The sequence below is a fragment of the Colletotrichum gloeosporioides genome (assembly GCF_011800055.1).
Source record: "Colletotrichum gloeosporioides strain Lc1 chromosome Unknown consensus_19, whole genome shotgun sequence".
NCBI classification, from domain to species: domain Eukaryota; kingdom Fungi; phylum Ascomycota; class Sordariomycetes; order Glomerellales; family Glomerellaceae; genus Colletotrichum; species Colletotrichum gloeosporioides.
This window is the reverse complement of record NW_025544664.1, coordinates 587071-606881: the sequence shown is the minus strand read 5'-3', so window position 1 is coordinate 606881 and position 19811 is coordinate 587071. Positions and strand designations below refer to the sequence as shown.

Genomic DNA, 19811 nt, shown 5'->3' with positions numbered 1-19811 from the left:
AAACTCTGTTTTAGCGATGCAGCCGAGAGTCAAAAGCATGTTCCCGGCCTATGGGGAATGTACCATTGCCATGTAAGCCTTGAACTGGAGCCATTCAGCACGGTTCACAAGAAGGTCTCCTGTTGAGGACTATAACCTGTCTACCATCCAAAGTCATTCGGGGACTTCCGAGGGAAGCCTGTGGGTTACCTGAGCATGCTCACTTTACACTGATGAATCTGCATGTTGTGGTCAGTGATCTATGATGCCTGTCCATGGACTGGAAGACGAAAAAAAAGAACGATTGTTAACTACTAATTAGGATTCGTCCAAGGTTACGATCAGCTTCTGGCCGGAGACCTCCTTATTCTTCAACATCTCCACGCCTTCTAGGATACCCTCGAATTTCCCATGCAATTCCTTCAGTGGATGGGGTCTCAGATTCCCTTGATCCAGCAACTTCTGTAGGTCTTTATACCAGCGGATACCAAACGCTCGGAGTTCCGGGTCCTCGTCTCTCTCGTAGCCGTAGTCCAAGTCCAGACGATGACCCAAAATGGCCATCCCCATGACAAAGAATAATTTAACGGCCCTCCGTTCGAGAGCGTAGTCTGGATACATCTCGAGGCAGGCATAGCGGCCCCCTGCTCGTCCCATCGCTTCGTAGCACAGAGCAACACTTTTGAGGTCTGTGAAAGGGTCGATGATGTAGGACAGCGTGTCGCGAGTGTACAGCTTGATTTTCTTGCCGCAATCCGGGTCGTTGTAATCAAAGACCTCCTCTGCACCGTACTTTTTGACCAGGTTGAAATTCCTCGGGGAACAGGTGGCAATGGGAATGTGGCCTATTCTATTTGGATTCAAAGGTCATTAGTATCAAGGGTACCCTGCCAAGCGACACAAAAATGGCGGAGTCTGCCCCGCTCGGAGACGAACTCACAGGCGAAGGAGCTGCAAGGCCATTGTTCCCACCGACGAACTGGCCCCATGAACCAGCACCATGCGGGGCTTCTCGGCTGGCTGCATTGGGGTCCCCGGCAACATCAAACCCTTGTAAATTGCCATCCCTAGGGTACTAAGCCCGGTCGTGCTGAGACCTACAGCCTGTCGGAATGACATGTTGGGCGGGAGCTTGAGCGTAAACTCGGACTCGGATACGGTGTACTGGGTGAATGTCCCGGACTCCGGCCGACTCGGATTGGATCCGTGGACAGCTCCGCACACCCTGTCGCCGACTTTGAAGGCCGTAACGTCGGATCCCAATCCAACAACGATTCCAGCAAAATCGCATCCGTCAACTGCGCCGGGGCAAGGGAATCGTTCGTACATTTTGTGGTCGCACGGGTTGATGGCCACAGCCTTCACCTGCACCAAGAGCTCGTTGGGTTTAGGCTGCGGCATGGGCACATGTTCGTCGATCCGTAAGCAACCATCGTCGCCTTGGACGACAGCAGTTCGTGTGGTAGGGATATGCATTGTGAGTTGAAGTGTAAACAAGGGAACAAAATTGTAGAGCGACGTTGGTGTCGCTGGACGGTCGGACACTGATCTACGGGACCTGGTTATATGTTGTCTAGTCACCCATTGGGCTCCGAGGTCGATTGTATCTTTCGGACATCGAAAACTCAATTGGGACGCACCAGCCCCGATGGGGGACTGCATTTGGAGTAGATAGCCATAAAGTATGCCTGCGAAATCTCCCACATACGCTCTTTCGCCACTTCACACGACCTAACCGAGCTCGCAGCATTCATTGACACATTCACAACAAGACCACTCCGCCTTACAGCTCATCTGCGTCTTTTCGAACAGCCATCTCGGAGAAATGATGGTTGCTGCAAACACTCTCCTGGTTTCGCTGCTCATTTCCTCTGTTTGGGGAAGCAAAGTCTGGCTGGAACCATGGCCTCTGCATTGGAAAAGTCCAAACCTCGCCGGTCTTGCCGTACAAGAGCAGCAAGTACCTTTGACCGACAACATCGAGGCGACGGGCTGTCAAATCAGCAATTTGACGGCCTATGACATGGCCAAGGGCAGGAAGCTAGTTGATTTCGCTAGCGGCGCCACCGAGAACATAGAAATGCCCAAGATTCGTCCACTCAACTCAACTGCTGGTGAGCAGTGGGCCTTTGATGGCGTCTCTGAGGATGGCATGCAGTCGTTCATCTTCGGCTTCTACCGCGACCCGAACTATTCGATCCTAGGTGCTGGCAACTTTCGCCTGTCGCTTGAGTTTGGGTTTTCTGACGGCACCCGATTTTCCGAGCTCTACTACGCCGAGCGAACTGTCATGGAAACCTGCCCACAAGGCGTCAGGGGGGTGTGGTACAGTGAGAAGGAAGGATACCAGTTCTCTTTCCTCGTGAACTCAGACATGAGCGAGGCTATCATTACTCTTCACTCAGACACAGTCAAAGGAACGATCATCACGAAATCCAAGTCATTGCCTATTGCTGCCGACGGCCACGTCTGGCCAAATGAGAACGCGACGACGGAACCCGTTCGACACTTGCACTGGTCGCAACCAATTCCTGCCGGCACGTTGGACTTCGATGTCGAGATCAAAGGCAAGAGGGTGACTTGGAGCGGCATTGGTGGCCATGAGAGGTTCTGGTCCGCTTTCAGCTGGTTTACGTGCTTGAAGAACCTGCAAGGTGTGCGAGCAATGCTCGGGCCCTACGTTCTCAGCTTCTTCCGCTTTGAGTCAAACCTGGACCAGGGCCACGTCCATCAATCTGCGGCTTTGTTCAGAGATGGTGTTCCCGTCTTTCGTTCGACGTCGCCAACTCCGTCCGACACGGAAGATTACGTACTTGCCAGCAAAACGTATGGTGGCGCGGTCACGGGCACTCTCAAGGATAAGGTGACAGGTTTTCAGCTTGAGCTTGTTTCTCCGAGCAACAGACGCCACTACACCTTCTTCGTGGAGCATGCAAATTTGGCATTTGAGTACATTCTTGGCGAAGGTGTTGGTGGCAGTGGCTTCTCAGGAAAGGCAAGGGGTGGGCATGTTGGAATGGACCAGTATGAAGGCGTCTCGATGAGCGAGGCCTTAACATTTCCCAAGAACTCGCCGCTCTTCCAAAGCAACTATGTCGAGTAGACATTCATTTCCCCAAAGTTAAATTGACGTTGAAGATAGTTATTTTACCACCAAACAGGAGAGTGGAATTGTTGTTGTGTCATTAGGTCTGCGTTGGGAGGCGACGAGAAGGTATGGATGGGTGTTTTGTGAAGCGATAGGGTGTTCGCTACCAACTTCATATGTTCCCAAATAAGTCCCGTTTACTAATTCATTATAAATTTCCTTAGTTCGCCTTGTGTTCTCCCGCAACGAAGGTATAACGAAGGTGTGAATATTTAAGCGAAGGATCACTGGCGAGTAAACCTCATTCTACAGCCTGTCACAATTCAAATGGCTTCAAACGTGGCATGCTTGCACATCAATCCGACGGTTGGAATGCCCCATTCCCCGCAAGATTCCCACCAGGGTCTGCAGACGGTGCCTTGTAGCAAAAGGTGCCGTGTAAGTTTTGAACCAGAACCCAGTCGGAGTCGTCCCCTGCAAATTTTCGGAGCTATGTCGAAGCTTTGGGCATCGGGAACTAAGATAAGAATGTAGCATTCCCGACTCCGAATGTGGGCACCTCGGGACATCGTCAAAGTATATTCTTCGTCATAGCTCTCACTGTTCATTTTCTGCGGCATCGTAAACCTGAATTTCTTTTACGAAGAGAAACGGTTACACAATACGCTCTACTCTGCCCAACTTTCTCACAACCAAGGTGGACTGTGACAAGCCAATTTCCGCTTGTACTGGTAAGGATACCAATGCGGCAGTTCTTTCCATCTCTCAAGCTAATGCGAAAGATTTAGACCAGACACCATCATCAAGACTACTCAAAAACCAAAATTCAGAGTATTGCAAAAATGCACAAACTATTTCCAAGTAGCACGTTTTTCGACTTCGAGACGGTTCGAATTCTCGGCACCACCGTCTATGGCGGTGCTGAAACGGCCGAAGTTCTTGAGGCAGTGGGTGAAATCAAAGCCAACGATCCTATATCGTGGGAAAAGGCGTGGGCGAAACAGGCGGCGCGAGCAGAGGTTTTAGCCAAAGAAGCCTGCGCCCATGGCGACAAAGATGCCGCTAGAAGGGCATATCTACGAGCTGCTAACTACACCCGTGCCAGCGGCTACATGTACGTTTCGTCCCCGCCCGCCAACGGCGACACCGCCATGATTCAGCATCCGTGTGCGCTGTCTGTGTCGGAGCGGATGGGCAGCCTTTTCCGCAAGGCCATTGACCTCATGGACTGCCCGGTACAACTGCTTTCTATCCCCTATGAGGGCCATCAACTACCAGGATACCTCTATCTGCCGCCTGAGAGTTGCCGTATCCCTGGCCGAAAGATCCCCATCTTGGTGAACTTTGGAGGAGCAGATTCCTGCCAGGAAGAGCTGTTCTTTATGTACCCTTCCTCTGGGTACCGGCAAGGATATGCCGTTCTCACGTTTGATGGGCCTGGCCAGGGCATCATGCTTCGTCGCCACGGCCTCGTCATGCGACCAAATTGGGAGACTGTTTCGGAGCGAGTTATTGACCACCTCGTCGACTTTTCCGCTAAGAATCCCAATCTTGAACTCGATATTGATAGCATTGCTGTCGCTGGGGCGTCTATGGGAGGCTACTATGCACTTCGCGCTGCGGCTGATCCCAGAGTCAAAGCTTGCGTCTCAATCGTAAGTTCCGTCGAAGACCCAGGCTTTCATGTCGATCGTGCTGACACAATCCTTCTCTCTTTTCAGGACCCATTTTTCGACATGTGGGACTTTGGCACCGCGCATGTGTCTCGCTTGTTCTTGTCGGCCTGGATGAATGGGTGGATGAGCCGGGACGTCATAGACACGCTGATGAATACGCTGAAGACCTTCTCTTTCCAACTCAAGTGGGAGATCTCCGTCGCAGGAACCTTTTTTGGGCTCTCGTCGCCTTCAGATATCCTGCTTCACATGAAGAAATTTTCGCTGGCTGGCTCACAACAGAAGGATGGTGTCGACTATCTCACGCGCGTGGTCTGTCCTGTTCTCGTATCTGGTAGCGGTAACTCGCTGTACTTGGACGTGGACGAGCATACCAAGCGATGCTATGACGGCTTGGTCAATGTTCCTCTTGAGAACAAGGAAATGTGGGTGCCGGCCAGTCCGGGCCAGGGGAGTCTCCAGGCAAAGATGGGAGCCGTGGCTTTGTGTGGCCAAAGGAGTTTGCAATTTCTTGACCGTGCTCTTGGCATCGATAGGCCGCCGGTGTTTTTGTAGTATATGCTCCTCAAATCTTAACTTCCCAAAATGATTGTTTGCCATCAATCATAGCCGTACCCAGCATCTCTTAGGGATTGTACCTCCTGTTTGAAGTGCCTAAGCCAAAGGTACACTGTGTTTCGAGAGTATCGATGTTATTCAATGAGGGAGTTATGGATATCTAAGACTGTCGCTAAAGGCATGAACCTTACTTAAAGTCGATGTGTCGCCTCCTGGAAAAGGATTAGACTTCACTAACATTGCGACAGTTGACCTACAGCGGTAGGAATGCGGTTGGCAGGGCGCCTCCCTCACACAAGCAACCATCACACCTTAACTTAAGATCCAACGCACACATGCACTGGACTAGTTTAAAAGTCAATCAGAAGTCTATTCTAAACGCTAGCACATGCTTATGGCATGCGAAAGTGCCAGGTTGAAAACTCAAACGACTGATCATACATGCGAGATAGTCTATACCTCACCATTGGAAGATGTCTGGCCCGGCTTTTCCTCTTTCAGACCAAATTCCTCTGTTGTTTGTTCAGTGCGACACTCCAGGTCTTTCTCTATCAAAGACGCAATAACCCCAAGACCCGCGATCGCGATGAGCACCTGCCAGACGCGTTGTAGGCTCACCTCGTACAGGCCGATGATTTCGTTCTGCACCACGTCAGGGAAGGAACGAACAAAATCTCGTGACGCCTGCTGGTATGCCTGGCCAAGGCCCAAGCTTGTCCTCGCATTGCTGTCCAGGGTGGACGACGAGAGCAGTTCGTCAAATCGACTGTTGAAGATGGCAGCCGGGATTGTGATAGCGAAGACAGTTGATATACTTCTGATGAAGGCGAATGCGCTGGTGCTGGCCGCGTTGAGCGAGTCTGGCAGCGCGGCTTGAACCGCGGTCAAGATGGAGGCGTTGGGAAGGCCGACGCTGATACCCGTGATAATCCCCGTGATTGCTATTACAGCGAGGTGGGTGTTACGGTTGAGCAAGGTGAAAACGCCCATCATGACCGTCATCAGTGCAAAGCTGCCGATATGTACCATACGGAATTTGCCCATATTGGTGACTAGAGCACCACCGACAGCAGCAGATATGCAAAACAAGATCGAGAACGGTAGGAGCAGAATTCCGGATCTTTCGGGATACACCAGAAGCGTTGACTGGAAGTAGAGCGGGAGGAAGTAAAGAGCGCCGTATGATACCAGGATCTGCACGGCTTCGGCCACGTAGGCGGCCACAGACGTTCTATTCTGGAACAGTGATATCGGCAAAGCTGGATGAGGACACCAAGGCGATGCCTCGAAGCCGATAAATAAGCCGTGACCGATGACACCCAGCACCAGTGTGATTATAATGACTGGGTGGGACCACGCGTACTTTGATCCGCCGCCGTACGTAAGACCATATAGAAGTGACGTAACGGATGCGCACAGAAGAAGGAGACCGACAACGTCAATCCTCTTTAGCTTTTCCAGTGGTGTCGAATCTTCGTCGCTGCGGTGCTTGAGGTTCAGGGAAAAGAAGAGGAGGGCGAGGCAGACTCCGCAAATTGGCAAGTTCAGATAGAAGACCCATCGCCAGGATGTCCGTTGGACGATGATGCCGCCAAGGAAGGGTCCCAGCACAGAGCCAATGACAATGAATAGGAAGAGGAGTCCCATGAATTGTCCGCGCTCTCTCAGGGGTAAGAGGTCGCAAAGGATGATCTCCACGAGAGTGTTGATGCCAGCGGCACCGAGTCCTTGTACCGCTCGCCCACCAATGAGTGTCGCCGCGTTGTTGGCGGCACCACAGACAGCCGATCCTGCGGCGAAGATGACCACGGAAGCCAACATTGGCCACCGTCTGCCCCAAATGTCTGCTAGTTGACCGTAGAGAGGTTGAACAGCCGCACTGGACACACGCGTTGGTAAGCGTCAAGATCGCGTAATACAGATGTCCATGCTAGACCATTTTTGTTTTGCTTGCCGCTTCTATATAACGCCACATGACTTACCTGGTGAGAAAGTAAACGTTCACAACCCAGATGTAGTCCCTTTCGGCATCTACAGCACGCGAAATCGCAGGTAGAGCCGTAGACATAATACCGCCTTCCATGGAGCTCAAGAGGGCTGTGACGGACAAGCTGGCGAAAATGGCCCAAAAGGCCCATCCACGACCACCGGATTTGGGTGCATTTTCGTCGGACGTCGGGTCGACTGCTGCGTCTGCCTGTGTCTTGTCGTTGAGTGTCACAGGACTATCTGGATTCGAGTCGACTCGATTTGGAGATCGATCTCCCAGCTTGATACCATCTTCGGCTGGAGACATTTTGATAAGGTAGACTGGTTGAACAGAATAGGAACACAACGGAAGAGAGGTGTATCGATGGAAGGGAAAAACAGATGGCAGGGCTTATCGATTTACTCCATTTATGGACTAGCTGAGAGATACTTGTGCGGCAGAGTCTTGACTCGACAGTCCTCTGAATGCCCCCCAAGGCTGTCGTTGCGACTCAATACGCCGGAGGGGCACCCAGGAACATCTACGACTTCCTTGTCTATTGCAAAAATATCCAACGTATTAAGATGGGACGAAATCGGTGCGATCGACAATAGGGTAGTCCATTCCCACCGATTGGAAAGCCTAAAGCTCAGCAAGAGGTTCGTGTCTTTGCCAATTGGGTGGGTGCCACTGACAGGAGTGGTAATTCGTGTCCGAATGCATCATGCAGGTCTGGAAGCCAAATGCTGCCTGATTTATAATACGGTTACATGAGCGACTCGCGCCAAGAGTCGGCGAATTTCGCCATTGGGAGGACAACACGGTCGGAGCCCTCCGATGGTGCAACGTAGGCCGGGCCATCAAACATAACGGGAAAGCCAAATTTTGACTTCCGCAAGAGCGCAGGGCAGACAACTTTCGGGATGTGAGAAAACACTCACGCAGTTGCATCCATCTAGATTGAAACGGAAGAGATACTGGGAACCCAGGGAGAACAATTAGGCTATCAATGGAAGTCTTTTGTCAGCAATTGAGGTTTGCAAATTCTCGGAGGTCTCGAAATTTCGATCGTCCCAGTACCTGCATTAGAAGCGTTCCATCTACAGCCCGACCTGTTGCAAAAATAAAGTAAAGCGTATTTGCCAGAGAATTCTTCTTACTTCTTCTGAATGAGATATACGGTTCGAGAGCTATATCGCAGGTATTGAGAAATCATGCCGGTATTCTAAATGTGCAGGATCGCCAATCTGGGCAAATTGTAGGAAGCGGAAGTATGATTGTATTCTTCTTATTGAGACGATGTAGTTTAGAAGCGCATGCGGTTCCACTCTTTCAAGACCCGGGTGGAAATGCGTTGCCGTACTTATGTTTGGACTACGTTCCTTGTGCTCCGTGAGTCAAGCGAGATCGCAAACCACCCCACCACTACACTACAATACTCATGCGTTTACAGTACCAATCATCTACACAAGGACTTCCATGTCTCGTTGCTTCATCAGAATTGTCTTCGTAGGGTCAGGAACATTCTAAAGCCAGATTGTGGTTAGATCTTCTTAGTCACTCAAGCAAATGATTGGTTCTACTTGCCTGATCACCAAATACAAGGCTGGGATATCTCTCGTTCACACCGTCCGGCAACTTGATGTCATAGGTGCGCAGAAGATTAGCCATCACCGTCTTGATCTCGTTGACGGCGAAAACCCGCCCTGGACAAGCGTGCTTGCCGAAGCTGAAGCTGAGGTGCGTGGGTCCAACGTAAGCCGCCTGGAGTTGGTTTAGCTGAGCTGGATTGTCGTCTCTTCGGAGTTTGTAGAAGCGCAGAGCATCAAATGCGTCGGGATTCGGGAAGATCTCAGGGTCTTGGTTGATGCCGACGCTTGGGACCTCCACGAACATGCCCTCCGGAATTACCTGGCCGTTGGAGAGTTCGAACGGTTTCAGGACCTTGCGTACGTAGGCACCTATTTTTAGGAGAAGTGGTCAGTCATCTGGACAGCGCGGTCCGTAATCGATGGAATTGATCATACTCGCACTCAAAGGAGTAACTCTCATGACCTCCCTGAGAAAGCTGTCCATCTTCTTCATATTCTGGAGTGCTGCAGTTGTGAATTGGCCATTGGATTCCTCCAAGACCTGCTCAACCTCTTCCAGAAGCATGGGAGCTAGTTCGGGCTTCGCCGCCAACCAGTACACCGCATTAGTTGCTGTCATCGTGGTAGTATGAATGGCCGCGAAACTAGCACCAATCTGCGCCAGCGCCAGATCTCGGGTGCTCAGCTCCCCCACGCGGGTCTGCGAATCGAGCATCCACTGGAGCATGTCATTGTGCTTCAATGAGCTCTCCTTTGCCGCCTGCTGCCGTGCAGTAACGATGGGTTGGAACACCGCATCAGCCTCCGCGAGCCGCTTATGCAGCGCCCTCGTCATGGGGAGCCAGGGAGCAATGAGAGGCCGTAGGAAGGTCGGTATCATGGCAATGCCATACACGGCTTTCATGAGGTGTTGAGTAAAATCGATCGATGTGCTGAGGTACGCCTCATTATCGCAAAGCTCAGGGCCAACGAAAACGTGCCCCGACGCAATCGCGATAATGCGCAGGAGTTTCGCGTTGATAGCAACCTCGCTCCAACTGGATGTTGGCGCCAGTTCGCGTTGCAATGTCTTGGCAATTGTCTTGGCAACGGCGGGGTTCAGATCGTCTATTATGGAGATGAGTTAATTCGCCAGTTGTTGCACTAGACCAGGGTTCACCAACTTAGCGCGGGGGTCAAGTTGGCTCTTGATACGTGTACGAAAACGGGTAGTTCGAAGCCAACGGTCGTGTATTTGGATTGGATGAACTTTCTCGGTCAGTACTTGGCAGTGAAAGACAGGGTGAGCGCGGTTCCACAAACCTCTTCAACCGCCTTTTGGGCACTGATGACATCGTCGGGCGCTTTACTCAACTCTGGCAGATACTTGGGAGGAACCAGGATTGAATCTCTAGCTTGACAGTGGATTAGCTACAAAGCATCTAATCACGGTGTTCATCCATCTTACTCTTGGCAGTCGTGATCAGAGAGATGCTGTCCTTGTGCTGTAAAAGACGTCAGGGATATCCAGGCACATGATGTTTTCGGGGCACAACTGACGTTGTGATAAGCATCAAGGAACATCTGAGTCGCGTTGCCCTGCATGAAGTGCTTTCTGCGGGCCCATCGCGAACCCTTTCCCACGATGGGGACATTGGCAAGTGGATTCGGCTTGAACCAGCTGTGCGAAAATAATAGAAATGCCACGAAAACAACACCTGCTAGGGTGGAAGCCCAGTAGCTATGTGGCTCAGAGCCAGCAGGCGAATAAGAGTCAGATACGTTGGCCATGTTGAGGTATTCAGCTCTGACTGTTGATGTTGCGTGACCTGTGAGTGGAATAACTAGGCACTGTCAGGTGTGTAAGGCGTGGGGACATGAGACATGCATAGCTAATAAGGGATGCCGGCGCTTGTAGAATTTGGACTTATATACTCTCGCTTCGATTCTCCAGATACATGCGATGAGAAGAACAGTTGCTCCGCATCGTTTGCTTGACCTCTGATGCCTTCGGAGTTCGGTGCTCATTGCACAGTACTGTAGGTTCCTACCTAGATCAGCCACCCCTAAGACAGACCTCTGCCGCCAACCCCTGTCTGTACTGGCAGCATCAACCATACCACCTTGGTCATATTATGTGATGAGCTGAATGATGCAAATACTGTCATGTGACTACAGCTACGATACTCTCATGTTGATGCCCTGCAGCGTAGCCTTTCTTCGTTCTCCGAAAAAGTACGGCCCCTGACATGTTATTAACGTTGTCCCGGCTTTCTCACTGTGAGTTGGCCGACCGACCAACTGCCAAGTTCACAGGGGGGCTGCAACGTTACTCCGGACAGGCACGCAATGCAACCTTTTGGCCCTGCTCAAGTCTATTTCCTCTCAGCGGCATTACCACGGCGGTACAATAGGATTAGTTCCTTAGAATATGACCATCGGAGCTGCGGATTCGGGCGTCACAATTGTTCCGGAAGGTTCTGGAAGAACCAGGCCAGGCATGTCCTGTTGGTTTCGGCCTCCGATGCCGATACCGACGTCTCCACATCCGAATCCGAGTGTGGGGGTGGTTCACCGAATCGTACGGCACCCAAGCGATCGGCTCCTCTGATGAACCGCAGCATCGATCACTGACAACTTAGGAACGCCATCAGTGCAGTTTTGTGGGGAAGAAAGGCAACCCCAAATGTTGCTCGAAGCGAGCTGTGAAAAAGAAATCAGCCCATTGGTCAGTAGCGTTGTGTTACCCAGGTTACGCATTCCCAGGTAGGGCGTACTGATGCAGACGACACCCTCCTATTTCACGTGTCAGAATCCGAGGTGGTGGCTGCGTCATAAATGCTTACTTCTATTGACAGGGACGTAGCTTAACTGTACGGGGATGCCCGCGAGTGTATTCATTCATCCGAACAATGTCCGCAACCTCCCTTGAGTCGTTAAGTGTTTAATGAACACAATGACTAGCTAGCTCAGTGATGTCTAAGGCAACTACCAAAGAATCAAATGATATTACCAGTTCCAGATTTGATGCTTTGAGTGTATTTATGTCATGAAGGCCATCTACATATTGCTGTAATCTAAGTCATGGCTCTGAATCTTGTCTACCTCTCTGACATGAAATGGTGTCTAGCCACGTCCACCCTAACCACGTCCACCTCGTAAAGTATGCCGGATGCTCTTCACAATCCCGCGGACCAGTGACAGCCGCGCCGAGTTGGGCCCCTCCCCGCCGCCACCCCTGTTGGCGCCGTGCAGAAACGTGTGAAGCAGCGTCGGTGCGCTCGTCAGGTTGAGCACGCCATTCTGCTGCGCATCCGCCAGGGTGCTCTCGCGCGATGCGGGGTCGATGCCCAGCACGGCCTCAATCCGCTGCAGCATCTGGCAGCTGACGTGGATGAGCATCTCAATCTGCAGGTGCGGGTGGCAGTTGAGGCCGAACCCGCCAATGTTGATGTCGGGCAATATCACCGGCCCCATGCCCTTGCCGGTGTGTCGCTGGTTCGTGCTGCTGCTGCTGCTGCTGCTGCTTTCGGGTGTACATTGATGCCGTTGGTACTTTTGCGTTAGGAGGGCGTTGTGGATGGCGGCAAAGACGGCCTCGTAGCCGCGGAAGAGCCACATGTAGCAGCTGATGATGGTGAAGGTCGTCGGCATGCTGAAGAAGCCGCTGTGTTGGGATGAGAGCAGCATAGGGGCCGCCGTCGCTGCCTGGCTGCGGGAGTGAGGTGCCCCCGGACTCTTGAGCAGATCATCCATCCCGTCTCCGGTCCGATCTTCATCCCCCGGGCGCCTGTGGGGCATGGGTAGAGACTCGTGCGTATTTGCCGTCCCGTCGTTTGAGAACACGTCCATCTCCTCCGGCGAGTCAACATAGGAGTACTCCGAGCTGGGGGACGAGCAGTCGCTTTGCTTGTCTTGCCGTGGCGGGGTCTGCAGTCCCTTGAGACGCTCTAAGGTATCCAGAAAGACCTGAGAACTTTCCAATAGCACGCCGACCATGTTCTTCCCCGTTTCGGACTCTTCCTCATTGGCTTCGGCGGCGGCACGGGTCTTCCCGCCCGGCGAGTAGGCGAGCAGATCCTCGAGCTCGACGGGGTGGTCTTCCGTGAGGCTGAAACATCTCAGCAGAAGCGATGTCAGCTCGGTGAGCCGCTGCAGACACTCGTCTTTGGTTTCACACCGATCACTCGTAGTAGTCGTGGTTGGCCCTCGTGTAGTCGCTTTCGGGTTCTCATTTGATTCGACGACAGGTGCACTGGTGCTCTTCGCCGGGACCGTGGTAGTGGTGGCGGTGTTAGTCAAGTCGCTTAGATCTTGGCCAAAGATGTTGGTCAGGGCAGGGTCGCACTCGGGCCAGTGGCTCAATGAAGAAAGGTCGTGATCGCTGATACCAAAGGGGATGTTGCTGTTGCGCCCCCCGGGGTTTGACTTCACGCCTGCATCGACGCCCGCAAAGACCATGCCGGGGAAGCCTCCACTGATTGCGGACAGCTCCGCACCGGATGGGTCCGCGGCCATGGTGCGAGGGAAGCTGTCCTGCCGTCGTGATGACCCATGGCTCGGCCTTCCGTGCTGCTGCTGCTGTGTTGCTCGACCTTCGCCTGGGCATTGTGACATCGGGGTGGTGCGGTATGATGATCGCGTGCTGGTATCCGGGTACATGTGGCTACCTCCCGGTCCGGGGGGGAGGGCATCGTCGGTGGGCCGCTGATAGACAATAGGGGGCGACACCGAACCCATGGACCCTCGTCGCTCGTAGCCGCTGGTCCGTATCGAGACCTGTCGCGTGCGAACCGTATGCAGACACTCCGCGCCGGCCTTGACGCACCTCTCGCAGGCCGGCAAGCCTCCCCCGGCTCCCTCGCTGAGGAAGTCGCAGCCGGGCGGCCTCACGCACCGCAGCTTGTGGGCGCGGCAGCGGTCGCAGGCGCTCCGTCTCGATCCGCTGCTGCTGTGGGAGCCGTTATCGTGTTGGATGACGCTGCTGCGGCGGGCTGAGGGAACGCCATTGGCGGTGGTGCTCTTGCCAAGCGATGCAAAGTTTGGGTCCATGAGATGTCTCCCTATCTCTTGCGGGCAGAAGAGCTTTTTTGCTTGTTCTCGAAGGGTTCAGAGATGCATCGGGGGACGATATTTCTAGCTAAAAAAGCCCGAGGCCTGAAGTTTATAGGAAAATCACACGCAACAGACGCGTGCCTGTTGAAGCTTCAACGAAACTCAAAGATGATGCGACTCGTCGCTGCTCTTGTCGTTGCAGCGGAAGGAGGCATGTCTAAGGTAGGATGAGATATGGAGCAAACCGGGGGGCTGGAAGCTTCAATCTGGCAGCGATTGCGGGCGCTTAATGTACGAGGGAGAGAGTTGGAGAGTGAGTTGGGGGAAGCAGTGGGCAAAGTTTAAGGCTTGCCGACAGGAAAGAAGAAAATTGCCGACGGAACCAACTGGTGCGGCAAGTTTATCGCGACAATGGGCTTCTTTTAACCATGAGGGTCAAACTTTCCGTGTTTGAATGAACGGCACGCCTTACTGATCGCAATCTTGAGCTCGTCCCTTCTACGCTTATGCCACCGCGGTCAAGGCACGTGTGGTGATCAGAAAATATCGTGACCTACACAATTCCATCCGCCTGGGAGTGTGCTGCACTATTAGGGATCGGCAGAAGCTTACATTTTCTTCTATTTCGACCGAACCTCCAACGGTCTCTACTCTTCAAAACCCATGTCGATGCCGCCGGCATTGTCATGCAGTTCATCCGTTGCCAATGGAGTAACCCACGAGCTTGATTGGAGCAAAGGGGCGTGCTTGAGTAAGATGCAAGCACTGGATAGCTCCGTTAAAGTGCCAGAGATGAAACGAGTTTTCCTTTCCGGAGGGATACTTTCAAAAATGCGAGCCAATGGGGAGAATAGGCCCAATAACAGGAGTATCAATGATTGGGACAGAAGGAGTATTGAAAATGAATCTCATACTCGGAATAACATGATCAGTTCGAAAAAGCAGAATCATGTATGATGGGATTTTGACCATTGCCGTCTTACAATACGAGATACGAGGATACAACACAAAGACCCTGGTCACTGCAGCTGCCGGCATGGAAATATCACACTGCTCAAACACCCTCCTGGCTGAACATGCATACTGCAGAGTGATAAGGATGATAAAGATGTTGCAACAAGAAGGCAGGGATGCTCTTTGCGTGTACAACGGGAATCCACATGAAAGGAATCTCTCTCTCTCTCTCTCTCTCTCTCTCTCTCTCTCTCGTTGTGAGAATGAAGGCACGTAAGACAAGACGCCAAAAAACTACTTTTTGATTCCGCAAGATGAGTTTCCATCCTGAGACCAGAGGTAGGACTAGAGAAGACTAGAAAGTCTCTGTACTGTAGTCTATCGGTACCTGCTGGGATATCATCAACACTTGCACACTTCCAATTCCTTGCTGAGTAGAATACTGGCTCAAGTGCCCCTATGAATTTTCCTCGTGGTGTAGGCTCTGATTTGACGTACTAAGCAAGCTTCCTGAACCTATCATCAAGAGCATCGCCGAGCCCATCACTGTCTAAGCTTCATCTCGTCCAGGTAAGATGTCTAGCATCATGGGTTTGTCTAATTTGTCTAGAACCAACACCCCAGCAGACAGAGCACAGATTCTCTCGTACTCGCCAGTCTGTCAAAGCTCATCATCATCATCATCGACCTAAAAGAAACGCTGAATAATCCTTTGTAGTAGTGTAATCATAGAAACTTACCTACTCTACTAATAGAGCAAGGAATTTGAACAGCCTGTCCTTTGACTTTGTCATTTGAAGAAACACAATTCCATTGACGGAATTACCGCAGCGTCAACTCAGCGCTTTGAGTCTGAGATAAACAATGGGAGGAAACACAGAACAAGGGCGATTGTTTGACATCGTAGACACCTCGTCAGAGATCGGTATATCAATCGCGGCTCAGAACGTTGATGATTCACATTCAAAAACATTCAGAAACAAGCATCTCACACCAACAGCCAAGCTACATCCTCATTTCACCTATACCAATTTTTGAACTTCAGACAAGTAAACATCCTTACTAACACCACCACACCCCCATCATCCTCAAACCTCCCTCTACGCAAAACCAAGATGGCATCCTCCAGTCGAGCCCCAACATCTCTCCCAGACGTCTCCCCTGGCCCTCACAGCTCATATTACACCCGTCTCGAAATGCCAGTCCGCATCCCCCTCTGCCCCCACTACACGAAAGACGACCCGGAAAGCCTCATCAAATACATCAGGGACCACAAGCACAAGCACCTGAAGGGCCTCTGGAAGAGCCACCTCCTCATCGAGCAGAAGCCCAAGGAGGTAGGCGGGTGGTACTACGCGCGCTGGAACCCAGACAAAGTTCCCGGGCCGCGCGACGTCAAGAATATGCTGGACTGGTACGCCACTAAGAAGCTCTTCAGCTTCCCCCGCGTGAAGAGCGTCAAGCTGCTCGGCACGGGGTTCACGAACGTCTACTTCCTCGTCCGCTTCTACATCATGCCGGGCGAGCGGGCCGAGGTGCCGGAGAAGGTCATCCTGCGCTTCTCGGCGCCGCTGTACGTGACGGAGAACTCGGAGAAAGACTTCGACTCGCGGCTGGACCACGAGATCGCCGCCATGTGCTGGGTCCGCCGGACGGGCAAGGTGCCGCGGGTGTTCGTGTACGACCCCACGGGGCAGAATGAGCTGCGGCTAGAATGGCTCGTGATGGAGCCCGTCGAGGGCTTCGTGCTGCGCAAGTGCATCGACCAGGAGTACTGTACCTGCCAATCGGGACTGCACGGCCTCCAGCCCGTGGCCCGGCCGTACCCACTGTACGGGTCCGAGGAGAAGAGACGAACTGACATCGAGCTTCAGGACCTGTACGATAGCTTCCTTGACTCAGGCCGCGAGTGTGGTGACGTCCTTGATCTCGGCAAGTTCATAGGCGGCCTCGACATAGAACGGGGTGATGTAAATGCGGTCTTCAAGAGGGGAAGATTCATGGACCAGCGGTTTGATGTCGCCAGGCTGAAGTCCAAACTGGCGACGAACCGCGGACCGTTGCGAACGTTCGAACACTACTTTGATGAGCTGTTCTCCGTCGCATACCATGACAGAGAGGAAGACAATAAATATGCCCTGAAGATTGAGCTCGAACGCCGACTAGGAAAGCAAGGTTTCAACTACCGAGACTTTTTTGACAGAATACGGGAGGAAGAAGCGCACGAAATCTGTGTTCACAACCTCAACCTGGACGAGGGCAACATCCTTGTGGATGGGGATGGCAAGATCAAGGCCGTCATGGGGTGGGAGGACGCACTAGCCTTCCCAAGTTCATGGTTTGGCCATATCACGGACTTGGTGGTAGCGATTGGGGGCATCCACGACGAAAGATTTCGCCCCCTCAACGAGATGCTTGGGCCGTTTCGATACATGGGGAGGTGGGGCTATTCTGGTATCATGCCCTTTCCCAAACTTGACCTTGGCAAGACCCATAGATGCCCCGATTCTCATCTCTTCAGTTCGACGCACTTTGATATAAACGAGGCTCGAGTTCCTGAGCCAAAAAAGGGATTGCTGGAGCGGATCCTGACCAAGTTGGACGATATTTAGAGGCGCCGCTTGTATACCGTTTCTGAAGATTTTGGAACATTGATATACAGTAGATAACAGGGAATATGGAGCAACACAAAGAAACTTTTGGAACACTTTGAAATCAAACGGACAAACCTCTATCGCAGGCAGTGTATTTCTTTGGTGGATGTGAACACTTGCCATGGCTGTAGATGACAGCAATGCAGAAATTTCTTATTGAATACAGACGACGCGCTAATCATGGCGCTGAAAATGGTGAAATAGGAAACGAAACGATCCAATCAGACGCTTCGCTGGAAAGTCGCGGCGAGGATACGGCGGCCAACGACGGGGACAGGGGTTGCGGCTAGATCTCTGCGGATGACCGAAAGGAGATATTGGTCCGGGGAACATGGTAGCAATTGTGCTCTGCTTGCCAAGGCACCCTTGAGCGTTCATGGGATTCCGAGCGGCAGATTCTCAGCCGCGGGATGGATGGGGGCCGGAAGGGAGACAATGATGGGGATTGACTTGGATGACACCGTCCGGGCCGGTCAATCAGCACAGGGCTGGCTGTTGCTATTGACACTGACCCGTGGCTGATTGGGAAGCCGGGAGAAGGTCCATGGCCATGGATGCGCAATACTTGGAAATTTGACAAGCAATCGAAATTGATTGATGGCTGGTGATGCAGTGGCTTGATGTTGCACAGCGGATGGCGTCAGAGCAAGCTGAGATATCCGTGAGGTGCATAGCACGCGCTAGTGATTGTAGCTTGACGTCATGGATCGCGCAGAGAAGCTATCGCGTGGTGGTGTGTTGTGTGGTGGACGATCGCGATTTGGCGCCAACGTCTTGGGCAGAAAAAAAGTCGAGGAAAACAACAATTTGCAATGCGCATACAAGAAAAGGGCGAGACAGGCCGGTGCAGCGTTGGGCCAGCGGCGATTAGGACAGGGCCGGACTGGAAGGTTACGTGTCAATCGCGTAGTGGCATCCACTTGGTGACGAATTAGGAGCAATTGACAGCAATAGAGTGACTGAAAGGGAGGTGATCGTTCATCCTGGGACCCATGAACGGCTGTGATGCCGCTGCCAATGTGCCAATGTGCCAATGGAGAGCCCGGCGCGGCGTGGGTTTGGGTTGGATTTGGATTTGGGTGCGGCGCTTGCCAGGGCCATGCAGGCATTTGCAGCTTTTTTCCCCGAATGCTGCGGCGATCCATGGGTCGTGAATGGACGGATGGATCATGGGCCGGGGATGGGGCAGGTGCTTGACGATGGACGTGCAAATGCAGCGCGACGTGCCAGAAGCGACGCCATCGACTGTGCGAGTGGCCGGGGGCGTTGTGCTCTGCAAGAAAAAGCTGGCAAAAGGCGCAGTGGTGGTGGTAATGGCGATTGTGGTTACACCGAGCGGGAAGGATGGGAATGCGGAGGAAATAAGTGGTGAGGCGTTGGGAAACGAAAAGGACGGATATCTTGGGGTGGGTGGTTAGCTAAACGACGGCGGGAGGCAGAAACACGTCTCTGTTTCCTCGTTCCTGCCGTCTTTTTTTGGGGTTGCCCTTGCCTCCTACCGTGCTTCCTTCCTTCCCTTCGAGGTTGAGGTCAGAGTCAAGAGTCAGGAAGGGGAGGCGCGCGACGGAGTAGGCAAGATGCCATCCCGTGTGGTGTCGTGGCTGCCTCTAGAATCTGCACCTTCCTCTCGCATTCATGAAATGATAGTACGATACCCGTCGCGTGCCCCGAATGTGCGGCGGTTGACATGACGACATGGTCGAAACACGCCACACGAGACGCACCTCGCAGCAGGCGTCGCCGATTCCGAAACATGGCAATCACCATGTGCCTTTGTACCTCGCTGGTGCTTCCTTAATGCCAGACGCGCAAGATGCACGATGCACCTGCGCGACGGCAACAGACGACAATTCCACAGACTGGACCAGACTCGATTGAGGTGGATGTGAGGTGTCTTGTTCTCTAACAGGCCCCCTGGCCATCCACACCACCCGCCGCCGTGCCGCCCTTCTGCTGCATCTGCATTGGATCCAGATCCTGGCGCACATCACCGAGTCGTCTCAACATGTCGCCCTCCAATTGCCTTGGTGGTGCTCTTTCAGCTGGCAGCATGGACCAAAAGGGGATCAATGGGAGTGCGCCAAGCACCAGGACCTAATTCTTCATTGGCATTGGACCTCGAGAGACAAGACGACCCGGACAGACACCTCCGAATGGAGACGGCCGAAAGGCAGCTCAACTCTCTCTTTGCCTAGGTACTTCCAGTAGAAAGGGGTCCCAAGGTTTGGAAAGATGAGGCCGTTGGAATTGGAAGCTTCCCTCGAGCCAAACTCTGTCCGGTGGCCTGATGTCTGCAGTGCGACAGGA

At 52.7% G+C, this 19811-nt stretch overlaps 7 protein-coding genes across 7 annotated transcripts; 3 read left to right on the top strand and 4 right to left on the bottom strand.

Moving 5' to 3' along the window:
* Window positions 1-297: 297 nt before the first annotated feature.
* Window positions 298-1455, bottom strand: GCG54_00006473 (Trans-enoyl reductase ccsC; the record flags this gene model as incomplete). The annotated part of the gene is made up of 2 exons (XM_045406474.1): window positions 298-829; window positions 920-1455. The coding sequence occupies 2 exons, from the start codon at window positions 1453-1455 to the stop codon at window positions 298-300; spliced, it is 1068 nt and encodes a 355-aa protein (XP_045267766.1).
* A 352-nt stretch (window positions 1456-1807) lies between these two features.
* Window positions 1808-3082, top strand: GCG54_00006472 (Diels-Alderase ccsF; the record flags this gene model as incomplete). Its single annotated transcript, XM_045406473.1, has 1 exon — window positions 1808-3082. The coding sequence occupies one exon, from the start codon at window positions 1808-1810 to the stop codon at window positions 3080-3082; it is 1275 nt and encodes a 424-aa protein (XP_045267765.1).
* An 827-nt stretch (window positions 3083-3909) lies between these two features.
* Window positions 3910-5298, top strand: GCG54_00006471 (Hydrolyase ccsE; the record flags this gene model as incomplete). Its single annotated transcript, XM_045406472.1, has 2 exons — window positions 3910-4722; window positions 4789-5298. 2 exons carry the CDS (start codon window positions 3910-3912, stop codon window positions 5296-5298), a joined length of 1323 nt encoding a protein of 440 aa, XP_045267764.1.
* A 456-nt stretch (window positions 5299-5754) lies between these two features.
* Window positions 5755-7597, bottom strand: GCG54_00006470 (MFS efflux transporter aclA; the record flags this gene model as incomplete). Its single annotated transcript, XM_045406471.1, has 3 exons — window positions 5755-7148; window positions 7221-7231; window positions 7284-7597. The coding sequence occupies 3 exons, from the start codon at window positions 7595-7597 to the stop codon at window positions 5755-5757; spliced, it is 1719 nt and encodes a 572-aa protein (XP_045267763.1).
* A 1136-nt stretch (window positions 7598-8733) lies between these two features.
* GCG54_00006469 (Ent-kaurene oxidase P450) lies at window positions 8734-10632 on the bottom strand (the record flags this gene model as incomplete). Its single annotated transcript, XM_045406470.1, has 7 exons — window positions 8734-8796; window positions 8873-9231; window positions 9298-9969; window positions 10026-10110; window positions 10165-10256; window positions 10310-10346; window positions 10402-10632. 7 exons carry the CDS (start codon window positions 10630-10632, stop codon window positions 8734-8736), a joined length of 1539 nt encoding a protein of 512 aa, XP_045267762.1.
* A 1350-nt stretch (window positions 10633-11982) lies between these two features.
* Window positions 11983-13893, bottom strand: GCG54_00006468 (Cytochalasin cluster regulator ccsR; the record flags this gene model as incomplete). Its single annotated transcript, XM_045406469.1, has 1 exon — window positions 11983-13893. One exon carries the CDS (start codon window positions 13891-13893, stop codon window positions 11983-11985), a length of 1911 nt encoding a protein of 636 aa, XP_045267761.1.
* Window positions 13894-15965: 2072 nt separating this feature from the next.
* GCG54_00006467 (uncharacterized protein) lies at window positions 15966-17462 on the top strand (the record flags this gene model as incomplete). The annotated part of the gene is made up of 1 exon (XM_045406468.1): window positions 15966-17462. One exon carries the CDS (start codon window positions 15966-15968, stop codon window positions 17460-17462), a length of 1497 nt encoding a protein of 498 aa, XP_045267760.1.
* Window positions 17463-19811: the final 2349 nt, after the last annotated feature.